The 12,456-nt window shown below is 42.6% G+C and overlaps 1 protein-coding gene across 1 annotated transcript in view; it reads left to right on the top strand.

Moving 5' to 3' along the window:
• The window catches only part of SPECC1 (sperm antigen with calponin homology and coiled-coil domains 1), a 68,905-nt gene that overhangs the window by 27,059 nt on the left and 29,390 nt on the right, over positions 1–12,456 (top strand). Inside the window, exons 3-6 of the mRNA XM_010009089.1 lie at positions 5,439–7,006; positions 8,825–9,032; positions 9,691–9,764; positions 10,308–10,503. Of these exons, the coding sequence (XP_010007391.1) occupies positions 5,439–7,006; positions 8,825–9,032; positions 9,691–9,764; positions 10,308–10,503 (2,046 nt within the window). The remainder of the gene's footprint in view (positions 1–5,438; positions 7,007–8,824; positions 9,033–9,690; positions 9,765–10,307; positions 10,504–12,456) is intronic.

Below are 12,456 nucleotides of genomic sequence, written 5' to 3'. Positions count from 1 at the left end.
TGTTAATAGTATTCTCTGTACTTAGCCCTTCTATATTCTTGTAGCCCATTTGATGTATACTAACTTTTCCCTCAAGGTATTGCAGGAATCACTTTTTTCTCTGAGACTTGGGAGTTCTGTTCAGATGGCAAAATTTATTAAAACCTCTTAGCACATGGGAGCAGAATTCCAGAACAGTGGAAAAATCGCAGTTGTCTGTTTGCAGACAGGTTGTGTGTTAGTCCATCATCTCTTGTTGCTATCTCTTGTTTCTTTATCTCTTTTTAAGGTGAGGGATGTGAAAGAGGCACAAGACAACTGAAATAGCTGGTCTGTTGCAAATGGAGGAAGGAGAAAGCGAGATGTGACCATCCAAAAGCAGCAGAAAGTCATGAGAGTACAAACTTGTCTGCAGGCAACAGTTTGCCTTTTTGAAATGTATGACCTTAACGTTGCAGAGTGCTATGAATAGCTTTCTTTTATTTCTTGTTATCCTGCCCTTGCAATTCAAAGGTAACCATTGTTAAAAACATCACACCCAAGTTGCATCTGTCCTCATGTTTTAGTCTTACATGACTGAAATACTTTCTGAGATGAGTCGGTGATCACCATGCTTAAAATACACAGATGAACTCTACGTGCAGGAGAGCTGGTACCTACTTAAACTGTGGAAGAATAAATAACATGGATTTTTAAACACATAAAAGAAGAAAATATGGTTTATTGTTTTTAGCTTAAGAGGGGAAGAAAGAATAGCGTGGAACATTGCCTGTTAATTTGGTCCCTGGAACAGCAGAAGCGCATGGCATTAACCTTTGGGTTATTAATATGTTGATGGAGGAAAGGATTAAGAAAAGGGCAGGTTGTGGGACAGAAATGGCACAAAAGGCTGGAGACAAATAATCTTGTATTGACTCCAGTTCCAAAAAATGGGTTCAAGGCAGAAATTAGAGCCTTGCCAAAGGTGGTTCTGTGGCCGGATGAAGTAAATTCCGAACCGAGGTTCTTCCTCTGCCCTGGGATTGGTGAAGCAGGTATTTGAGCTGTTATTTTACTTGACTAAGTATAAATCAAACTTTGAGGCTAGTGCTTTACTGGGAAGACAGTGATAATGTGCTATCTCAGAGCACACAGAGTGTGAAGGCACATAAACTAATTCAATTTTCATTCCAAAATGTCATGCATGTCCCCACTGTCACTATGGTAAATTTTTTTTTTAATCTCCTGTCCTTTACTCTGCTAGCACTGTGATGATTTTAGCCATACTGCATGGGCTTCACTTCTGAACAGCAGCCTTGTGTTCCACCTTGGGGGACTGGGAAATGTTTTTCTCTATTCCATAGCCCATTTCCTTCTGGTTGTGGGTGCCCCTCTGGGAACTGATGTGGCAGGTGCTGAGAGCTTAGATCAAATATAGATCACTGTGTGGAAAATCTGAAGAGTACTCTTGATCCTTCTGTGAAAAACACTGTAGCTGTGCTGAAAATGGGATTAAACCGGCTAAAGATCATCATGAGGGGTCAACTTTTATCTCATTAAAGCCCCACTTTGTTTCTGCTACCAGTGGAAAGTCAGGGAGTATTCCCTGGCAGCAAGTGGTGCAAACAATAAAGCTGCACAGCAGGCCACCAGCCAGCAGCTCCAGGGTCCTAATCCTTGCTGATTTACCGTGACCTTGGGTGAGGCATTTCATTTCTGTCCACTTTCCTGTCCTGTAACCTAAACTTAACAATTTCAGAGGATACAGGAGTTAAAGAGCTATTAATGTTAAAGCACTTTGAAAATTAGATATAAGCACTATATGCATGCCAAGGTTTAATCCCTCTCAACTGAATTGTCTGGCTTGTGCAGAGAATGGAGGAGTTCTTACTGGGCTCCAAGGCAAGGAACGTGATGATGAGATGACCTCAGTCTGAGCAATCAGGTTTTTGGGCAATAACTCTCAGTGGAGTAATTCCCAGTTCTTTTGGAGAGGGGGAACACAAGCTGAGCTCATTAGCAGAGTGGGTGTGGGACTGGGAGAAAGGCAGGTTAGGAATGGTGCAAAGGGAATGAGAAATACACTGCTGGTCAGAGCTTGGATACATGGGGCAGTGGGAAAGAGATTGTGCTCAAACTTGGCAGAAGAATAGTTAAGCTAACAGGTTGGGCAGGGTGGATGAGCAGTGAAAACAGGAATGAGGTGCTACTGCCATTTTGACCAAACAGAGGTATTTAATGGTTTCGGTTATGTTTTGTTTGCTGTTGTTTTTCCTTTGAGATGCAGGGCTGATTGTCTTTCTCTTCGCTGTTCAAAACAAGCAGCACTTTCTAAGAAGTAAAGTTCTGTGTGATTTCAGCCTCTTTAAACAGCAGCATAAATCACCCTTAGATTGGGTTCTGCAGCCTGGCAGGCATGTGTGTGTCTGGAGTCTCCCATACCCACTGCGGGGTGTCCAGCTAATCAGGTCAGCAGGGTGGCAGTGCAGCCCTAAACACAGCTCCTGCTTTGTGGGTGCCTGGGGCTGGCAGTTCCAGTTATAACTCCTACACTGCTCAATTCCAAAGTCATTCAGTGGGGGTGTCATCCATAAAATAGATTTTATAGTAGTGCTTATAAAATAGACTTTATAGTAGTGGTAATACTTGCTTTGGTGCTTTGTGGTCAGCACACATAGGTATTGAGAACTGTAGCTTTTGTGGGCTCTTGGTGGCTTTTTAGTGTGGCGTGACACTGTTGTGGAGAGAGGAAAATGCATAAACACTTCTATGTCATGAAAAAAACAGTTGGTTAATGGTTATTGATGGATAGCAAATGCTCTGATTTACGACAGAACAAGTCAGCAGAGCATGGAGTCTTACAAAACACATGGGACAGGTTGAGTAAGCTCAGAGCCTGCACTGGTTGGCAAGCTGGTGGAGTACAGATAATCCCAGTTAAATATGCCTAATTGTTATCCTTATGTATACATCTTCCATTGCTCAGGATCATGTTGCAATTGTCATCTAGTGGCAATTAGAAGCACACTGTCATGCTACCAGAATTGCAATGTTTCTCTTAGGGGTAGGTGGTTTTGTCAGTGCTGTGCAATTTTTACCAGTGTGTAGTAGCATAATTTTTTCTTGTAATGTATGTAATGCTGCCCAGTCAGCACTACCCACTATTTCTACAACACTCCCCAGTCATGTGCTGACCCGATGACAGTCATGTCATAGCACTAGTTTGGGTATTGTAAAAAAAAAAATAAATAAAAAAAATCAGCTACTTGGGGCACTTGCTTTGTCATAAAAATTTGTTGTAACAGTAGAAAACTCCTTCAGACTGAATGAAAGTCCAAGATGTAACATCAGGCTTTAAACCCACTCCTTAGGCTCCACTGAGGAACATCTGAGGCCATTTGTAATATGCATTTTATATCTTAAATATGTAGTATGAGTACAGTTTGTGAGAGCATTGCTGCTTTGGACACCTGTCCTACTTCACCTTCAAGAGCTGCGTTCAGACAAGGCTTTGTTCCCCCTTGCCCAGTCCCCTGGGGGTGCCCAGGTGGACCTATGCCTCTGAGCTGGGGTTTTGCTGCTGGGTCAGTGTACCACACAGTAGTTCATTCAGATGCCTTGTTGTCCATCTTGTGGTGTTGGTAGCATTGCCACCAAAAGCTTTGCTCCTCTGCTGAGGTGGATGTGGGTGAGTTTACAGGTGCCAGATCTTGGCAGTTGGGAGCTCTTGGGTTGAAGAAATGGGCTGAGCAGTGATGGAGACATTCAGCTCCAACAAGTGACGGGAGGTCCTTGGTCTGGGGTTGCACCACTGGATGCAAACCTCCCCTCTCCTCTTGCCGTGGCCTCTCACTGGAGCAGCTCCTGGTGTGTGGTGTCTCCAGCTGTAGATGACTAAATGAAGCTGTGTGGGCTGCTGGCTGTCCGGCCAGCCTGGCCCTGCTATCTCTTCCCATAAACACTGGAGCCTTTGTCTCTGGCCTTATCATGGCCCTGCCATCACAGAGCCTTTCTGTGCTCTCCTCCCAGCTCAGGCCTCTGTGTTCAGGGGGCTTTTCTTCAGCTGCTCTTTGTCTCCCGGTGTTTATTGTGCCTGCTGCAGTGTGTTTGTTTGGGAGAGAGGAGGAGGGGCTCCTGTTTGTCTGGGGTTTATAAACCTAGTGCATTCCTCAAAAGAGATGCTGAGCAAACTGGGTGGTGTTAATATTAACCCTTCACTGCCCTGAGTTGCTGAGAGAAATGTCCTCCACGTGTGACAAACTCTTTGGGGGGTTGATGAAGTTGATTGGTGTTAGGGCACTAGCCTTTGCTCTGCCCTTAGATTTTCTGTGAATGCTGCACATGTGTATCAGCAAAGAGAGCCTCCCAAACACTGGGAGGTGTGATTGAGTCTAGGATTTCCCCCCAGAGTGTTTCTGGAGTTTGTTTTTATTGCAAACACTAGCTCACTAGCCCTTTCTGTTTGCATAACTGGCCCTTGCATCCTGTTTATGTGGCTACATCAGGCAGGATCTCTTCATTGTACCATATCCCAAAAGTTTATGGCTCTGTATTTAGGGTTTTTCCTTTTGAGTAAGGTCCTGAAAGCAGGAATATGTGAAATTCCTAGTATTGCCACTTGTAGTGGCATATAATTCCTCCCCTTTGAACCAGCTGCTTTTCTGTAACAGACTTGCTAATATTTTCATGGCTCTTAGTGTTCCTTCAGTACCCATGGGCCTATATTCTGAAAGAGAGCTTGGGAAGGTGATAGTTAGCAACTCCAAAACTTTCTTTCCCTTGTAACCACATGATACTTGGCATTAAATTGATTGGTGGGGAAAAAAAACAACCAAACAGAACAGCATCAACCTCCTTTTGCTCTTCCTCCATGAGAGGATGGGAATTTGAAACATGGAAAAATCTCTCATCCATCTCTGCAAAAAGCTGCAGCAACACAATTGTCTTAGTGTTAGAAGTGCCAGGAGAGTTTTGTATTTCACTGGAGCTGCAGTCAGCATAAATGTTTCAGACCTTTTTTATGATGATCTGCGTAAACTGAGCATGATGCAAATACCTTAGTTTTATGTGTGATTAATTACTCGTGTGATTTAAAAATACTCTTTTCTCAAAGATTACCTATTTTCTGAAGTTACTGAACTCCTCAGAAGTTGAGGAGTCAATGACGTAAAGATTTTTTTAATATTAAAATAATATCCTGGCATTGAGTTCCTGGCTGCAGTTCATGTCATGCAGCATCTACATATTCTATTTTCACATTGGTAAAAAGTTCCATGGATCGTGTTCCTTTGCAGGGGGTGGGAAAGGAAGAGCTGCAAAATAATACAAGCCTTTGAAAGGTGAATCCACACAGTCATGACTAAACCTATTCAAACACTCAGGTGTTTTTTTCCAGGACTGCTCTAGGCTCTAGCATTGTTGTCTTGTGACTTGTTTTCTCCATGAACTCGCTCAGTTGGCCTCCTCTCTTTCTCTTCAAGGAACAGTTTCAGCTGCAAAGCGCACAGGGATTCCAGCACCCCGGGAAATATCATCATCGGTGTCCAGAGAGAGGGCTGTACTGCGTGGTCCAGCCAATACTAGGAAAACACAACCCAGCCCCACCTCTTCTGGTACACCAACTCCTACCAAACACGTGCGTCCCACCAGCAAGTCCAAGCAAGAGAATGAAACTGGTGACAGGGCTGTTCTGGAATCTCAGGTTAAGGAACTCCTGGCAGAAGCAAAGACAAAAGATTCTGAAATTACCAAACTCCGTTGTGAATTGAAGAAATGCAAAGAGAAAGCATCACTGAATATTGAAGGAATGGGAGCTTCCAACCAAATTTTAGAAACAGTATCACCTGTTGACATAGATCCATTAATACGGACCCTTCAGGAAAAAAACAGCACTTTTCAAAAAGAGCTCGCTAGCCTGGGAGAGGAAAACCGTGTCCTGAAAGAGAAATTGCTTTACCTAGAGAACTCCCCTATCTCGGACACAACAACAAGCAGTGGAGGTGACGGCAGCCTCCCAACCCCAACTACCCAAGAATCCAGTTTTGGAAGCCCATCAAAGAATGTGTTGAGAGGTGAAATGGAGGAGCAGAGGCAGCAGGTGAACGGGGCCGCGCTGCGCAATTCCGCCTCTTCCAGCAGCGACGTGACTAAAGCTTCCTTGTCACCTGATGTGTCTGATTTTGAACACATAGCAGATGTACCTTCCAGGCCAACGTCCTCCAACAGCAACCACTTCAAAAGTTCCAAATGCTCCACCACAGGAAGTTCTCCAAACAATATTAGTGACCTTTCTGTTGCATCTCTTACAGAGAGAATACAAAAGATGGAGGAGAATCACCACAGCACAGCAGAAGAATTGCAGGCCACTTTGCAGGAGCTGTCAGATCAACAGCAAATGGTGCAGGAGCTGACAGCAGAAAATGAGAAGCTAGTGGAAGAGAAAGCTCTCCTGGAGACTTCCTTTCGTCAACATAGAGATAGAGCTGAACAGCTGAGCCAAGAAAATGAGAAGCTAATGACTGTCCTCCAGGAGCGATCCAAGAATGAAGAAAGCAGAGCTCAGGAGGGGAAGGTGCTTGAACTGGAACAGAAATGTGCAGAAGTTCTTGAAAAAGCACAATTTGAAAGAGAGAAACTGCTCAATATTCAGCAACAGTTAACCAGCAGCCTACGGAGCTTGGAAAGGGAGCATCAAGATGCCCAGCAGGTGATTAAAAGCTTGAGAGAAGAAAATGAGAAGCTGCTTAAACTTCTGGAAGTGGAACAGCAGAACAGCAGCACAGTGACAAAAACTCTGGAGGACTGTAAAATTGCCTTAGAAGGTCTAAAAATTGAGAATGGCTCTCTTAAAACCCAGTTAGAGAGTGAGAAACAAAAGGCTGCAGAAATCAATGCTATGGGATGTACTAGTGACAACTCCGAGGTGCAGGAGATGCTCAAAGTAGCCCATGCAGAAAAGGATCAGTTGGAAGCATCCTGCACTGAGCTGAAACAAGAGCTGCTGAAGGCAAACAGTGAGCTAAAGCACATTCAGGGTCTGCTATCTAAGGTAAAGCAGTAACAGCTGTAAAACATAGTGGTTGTTTATCTGTCCTTCCATAAACAGGGACTTGTTGGCCTTTAGATTGTTCCTGAGCCATTGATTGTAAGTTTCCAGGATTTCAATGGCATTGATTAGTTTTGAATGGAAGCTGTGGTTGTGTGGTGTGTGTTTCTGCTGCAATATGCAAATTTTCCCAAGAACAACTGTTAGCATGACTGTGTTTATAAATTCAAAACTAATTTCCTCTAATATCTTCTGCAGAATTTATTAATTTGGGTAAACAGAATTGTGTTTATCAAATTTGCAGCAAAGAACAGATCAATTAAAAAAATTACTTTGATACTATGTGAACAAATATTAGTGAAAATCACTTAGTAATCCAGATGAAGGGAAGGGCATGAGTAGTTAGCAACGAATATTAAATTCTGAATAATTATTAATGATGAATTGGTACTGAACTATGGGTGTCATTGGTCATGAGGCCACAGGGATGTGAGCTAATGCTCAGAGAAGCTGGTATTTACAGCAGCATGACTAATGATGCATGGTCAAGCTCCTGATGAGATCATTTTCATCAAACTAAAATCTTTTTACAAAACTGAGTAGTATTCTGTTTTGGGATGGGTAAAATAATGGCCAAAAATTGTTCTTCATTAAATACTTTTTTTCTCGGTCTCATTTGATAGGCTCCAAGCAAGCTTAAGTCACTTGCTGTTTTTGTTTTTCCATGTGATTCTGGATGTTCAGAAGAGCTGCAATGTGAAGCATCATAGAACAGGTGTTCATAAATCAGGAGGCGGTGCTTAGGAAAGAGCGATAGTGTGTACCACCTTTCCTGTGTGGGGAAGGGATCTTGAGACCACAAGTAAAATTGGCTAGTTGCAGAGGAAGAAAGCACTGCCAAAAAGAACCTCCATGATTTGAGTGATTTAGAAAATCCAGATGTCCTTTCAGCTTCACTAGGTGACCACAGCAAATGGAGTTAGTTGAGGAAGCTCCCAAGTACTCACTGGAGCTACGGTTTCTGAAGTATAAATGAAAAACTGCTGAGTGCTCAGACTCTGTACCAAACTTTTATTGCTTGGTTTGGAAACCACACATTTCCTCTTTTTTACTCTTCCTTTCCCTCAAATTAAGCTGTTTGGAATCATTGGCTATTTGTGACACCCAAACAAGACCACAGGCTTCTGTAAGGCTGCCCTTCAGTCAGGCTGTGCCAATGCTGCTCATGGAACTGGCAGCCTACACCTTGCTTTTCCAGAGCTTGCTCCTACTCTGAGATCTCCCCCCAAACCTGGAAGCACTGATCTGTGGGCCTGAGCCAACAAACCAAAGTGCAGCAGGTTTCCCATTCAGTAATTCCAGATGTCCTATATCCAGAAATACTTACCTGCAGTAGCTTGCTCTGCTGGGTATGTTTTCACAATCAATTGAAAATGCACATGGTAAAAGCATAAAAATTATTAGTGTGGATGAACTGATCATCATCTTGGCAGTGATACCACTCTCAGAATGTGATACACAAATACATGTGGAGCTTTCCAGGAGTACAATTCCTTCCTGATTATTACCTGCAGCGATTATAGTCACCATACAGAAAATCTAATTTCCTTCCTTGCCTCTTGTTTTATTATCTTTATGGCTAGGGAAGAAGACTCATTCATGGCTCATCTGTGATTCCTGAAACTCTCTCATCAGCATTGAAACTCATACAATGATTAAATCATAGGTTCCATTCTGAAGTCCTTGAGATGCCCAGTGAATTATCTAATGAGAAAGAAATTAAGAAATGTAGACAGACTTGCAGCTTTTTCTCTCTTCCAGGCTGAGCATGAGTGTGGTCAGCTGAAGGAGGTGTGTGACAGGCAGGCTGAGCAGCTGAGCAGGACCAGCCAGAAGCTGCAGGAAAAAACATCAGAGAATGAAGCAGACATCAAAAACCTGAAAGAGACTATTTTTGAGTTGGAGGACCAGGTGGAGCAACATCGTGCAATAAAACTTCACAATAACCAGCTCATCAGTGACCTAGAAAGTAGGTGGAGCTGGGGGGGAAAAAAAAAGGGATTTAAGTGAATTTATTCATAGGGCTGAGTTATGGCTGCAACAGGGAGAAGGAAGCTTGTCTTGATATGACAAGAGCCCCACCTTAGAAGTGTTCCCATTGTGGCCAGTCCTTTCTGTTCATGCACAGAAGTCGCGTTTTTAACAGTTAGTGCTAGAGAAATACTATTAGAGACAGTCTCCAAGCCTCTATTGCCCGTTCTAGAGACTGGAATGACTGGCCTTTTAAAGAGGTTCCAGGGAGGAGCTCCCCAAGAGCAGTGCTGGCAAGAGCTCTCCAGGAGAGGTGCTGTGGGGGGGAAGCTGCCCCCCGCTGGCAGAAGGGGAACGTTGCACTTACCAGAGAGACCCGCTGCTCCAGGGGGGTGTATAAAGTGAACCTACACGTGCCATTCTCTAGATTTGCAAGTCTGATTTAACGCCTCAAAATAATTACCTATTTCAGAGATGTTTGAGTAGCAAATCTACTGTTGATTCCATTTCTGATCTATTGACAGAGCATCCTTGTTTCAGTTTAGTCTGTTTAGCAGCATTGCTAGAAGCAAAACCAAATAGGCTGCCCTGCCCTCCCCATTTTTACTTTTCACCCTTTGTGTTTCATAATATTTTCCCTTTTTTACTGTTCCTAGGTAAAGCAATGAAGCTGGAAGAACAAAAACAAGATGCAGAGAGGCAGCTGAAGGCTCTGACTAAGCAAATGAAGGTAAGGGTTAGATCCCATGACAAAACCAAGCTGAGCTTTGATTGCAATATTAGATTAGAGAGAAGTATTGTGCTTTTCTAGAACAATTGCAGAAAGGTCTTTCTACATCCTTTCATTTTTCATTCTCCTATTTCTAGCTGTTTCTTTGCTTGTGAAGGAAAAATATAATACATTCTCAGCAAATTACTTTTGCTTTTTCTACCTGTGAACTTCTACTTTGGAACAGCTGTTCCTTTGTGAATCATGAGTAGCAATCGGCTCTTTTCAGCACCAGTGCTTGTAGTAGCATCACAAAGCTGATCAATTACTATAGGAAGAACTTTGTAGTTGTACTGGAATGGAGAGCTTAGCATCAGTTTCTTCTTTGGCAATCTCACTGGTACAGTGTAAAAAGACAAGTGTTCAGTTTGGCCTCAGCATCATCTTGAAATTGTGGTGAAATCCTGGTCACTTGTGACCACTGAAAGAGAGATCAGTAACTAAGTGCTCAGCTCAAGCAGGTGCATCTTCACAGCAGTTTGAAGCCCTAATTGCTTTTTCTAGGAAGATGCAGAAGAGTGGAGACGTTTTCAAGCTGATCTCCAGACTGCAGTGGTTGTAGCCAATGACATTAAGTGTGAAGCCCAGCAGGAGCTCCGGTTGGTAAAGAGGAAGCTTCAGGAGGAAGAGGAGAAGAGTGCTAGACTGCAGAAGGAGTTGGATGAAGTGAAGGGCAGCAACAGGTTGGTTACTTACAAAGGCCTAGATCTGATCTCTGTGACTTCTAACATGCATGCAAACAGTGCTTTGTCAATAACTATTCATTGGCTTGGATGTGCACGTTGTCTGTTTTTAACTTTTCTGACAGATTTTGTGTCTCTTATTCTGAGATGTTTCTGTTTTTTCTTTTTTAACTGTCTGGTTCTGTCAACTGGGCCATGTATGTTTTAATCAGCAGATATTAAGTAACAGCAATTGCCAATATCCTCTGATAGCTTTGTTCTCAGGTATTCCACTGTGTTTTATTGCCTTCAAAACCCTCTGTGCAGCTGTATTAAACCATCTGTGGAAAGATTGGTTGTTACATAAACATTCAGTGGGTTATCCAGAAAAGAACTAGTTAACCTGAGAGGAGTCAAGGAACTGTAGATGTTCAACTTAAAATAAGGACTAGCTGGACTTCTGTTCTCTGAGTTTGATACATGTTGACTGAGTGATCAATGCAAGTACTAGGATTCCTCATCTCCTGTCCTTAGTTTGAAACCTGTTATGTGATTAGGTGTATTAAATGGTCTGGACTGGGGCTTGGGTTAGTATTTAGCCCAGAAGTGCCTGCATGTGGACCCACCTATAAAACAATGGATGTAGTCTCAGTGGTTGGAGGGGAAACAGTGACTGGGAACCATTCAGAGATACACTCCAGCATGATAAGCTGCTTATGTGGGGCTTTCCTCTGTGGGAGCATGGTAAGAACAAAAGTGACTTGTACAATTGAACCTGGAGCCAGTACAGACAGATGCCTCACAATGTGGCTTTTATGCAGTGCATGACTTCTATGTACCACATTTCATGGCAAAAATCAGACTACAATTGAAGTACTAAATAAGAAGAAATGGAAAACAAGATGTATTAGAAGGAAGGAACAACATTTCTAAAAAAGACAGTGCTCAGCTCTTCTTTGCATTGACAAAAGCAGAGCTGCAGTGATGAAAATGTGTACAGGGGAAACATGAACAGTGGGACTGCTTACCAAAAACGTGTGCCAAATGAATTTTGCTCCTTTAGATTTTTCCACTTAATCTCTTTCCTAGTAGATTCATGGCCACTGGTAGAATAGCTACAGGAACATAGTGAATCCTGTCACTTCTTCCAAGTGGAATAACAGTCCAGCTACATGTTGCATGTATTTACTCACTGATTTGCACAAGTTTCCACAGCAGCTGTACAGTAGATGAGATGGGAGGGCCCTTGTGTGGACGTGTACGGATTATAATTGTGGATTGAAGAAACAGAAGTACTTCTTTTCAGAAAAATAAAGGAATGTGTTTAAGCTCCAGTTTGATTATCAGAGTCCCCAGTGGATGCAAAGAAAAGCTATTACAGATTATGTATTCAGACAAAATGATTACCAGACATTACTTAAGTTCTGGGCTCTGTTTCCATTCCTAATTTGTTCTTAATGAAATTTCTCTTGTTTAAAGTGGGGATGTATATTTGAGGACAGGAATAATGTACTTGCAGTTTCCCCTCTTTAGTCTTTTAGTTTTTAATCTGAAGATGTGCTTGATAATACTTAAACTAAATAGAAGAAAACCAGCTAATTTGCAAACTAGGCTACTTATCCTCCATGTATAAGGAACATGGCTACATTGTCAACTCTTTGGCAAAGGAGCCCGAGCTACAAATACTGCTTTTAAAATTAGCCCCTAGAACCCATACATAGGTGGTTTCAGAGGAGATATTCAGACACAATTAATTAAGTCAGTTTTGGCATTTGTCTCTCCCTCTTTCACACACACATCTTTGCGTCTGTCTTTGTGTCATGTTGACTTATCTGTAGAGCTTGCTCTGAGTATTACATTGGTCATGGAGCCAGAGATCCTGTCTGCAGTGGGTGATAGTTACTGACTTTCAAAGGCAGGTGTTGAGACCAAATTTTGCATCTGTCAGTTTAACTGATTTGACTCGCAGTGTCTATGCAAAGAGTGCAAAA

This window comes from Chaetura pelagica, unplaced genomic scaffold (genome assembly GCF_000747805.2).
Source record: "Chaetura pelagica isolate M959 unplaced genomic scaffold, ChaPel_1.0 scaffold72, whole genome shotgun sequence".
Lineage (NCBI taxonomy): Eukaryota > Metazoa > Chordata > Aves > Apodiformes > Apodidae > Chaetura > Chaetura pelagica.
This window is presented reverse-complemented; position numbering and strand designations above follow the sequence as displayed.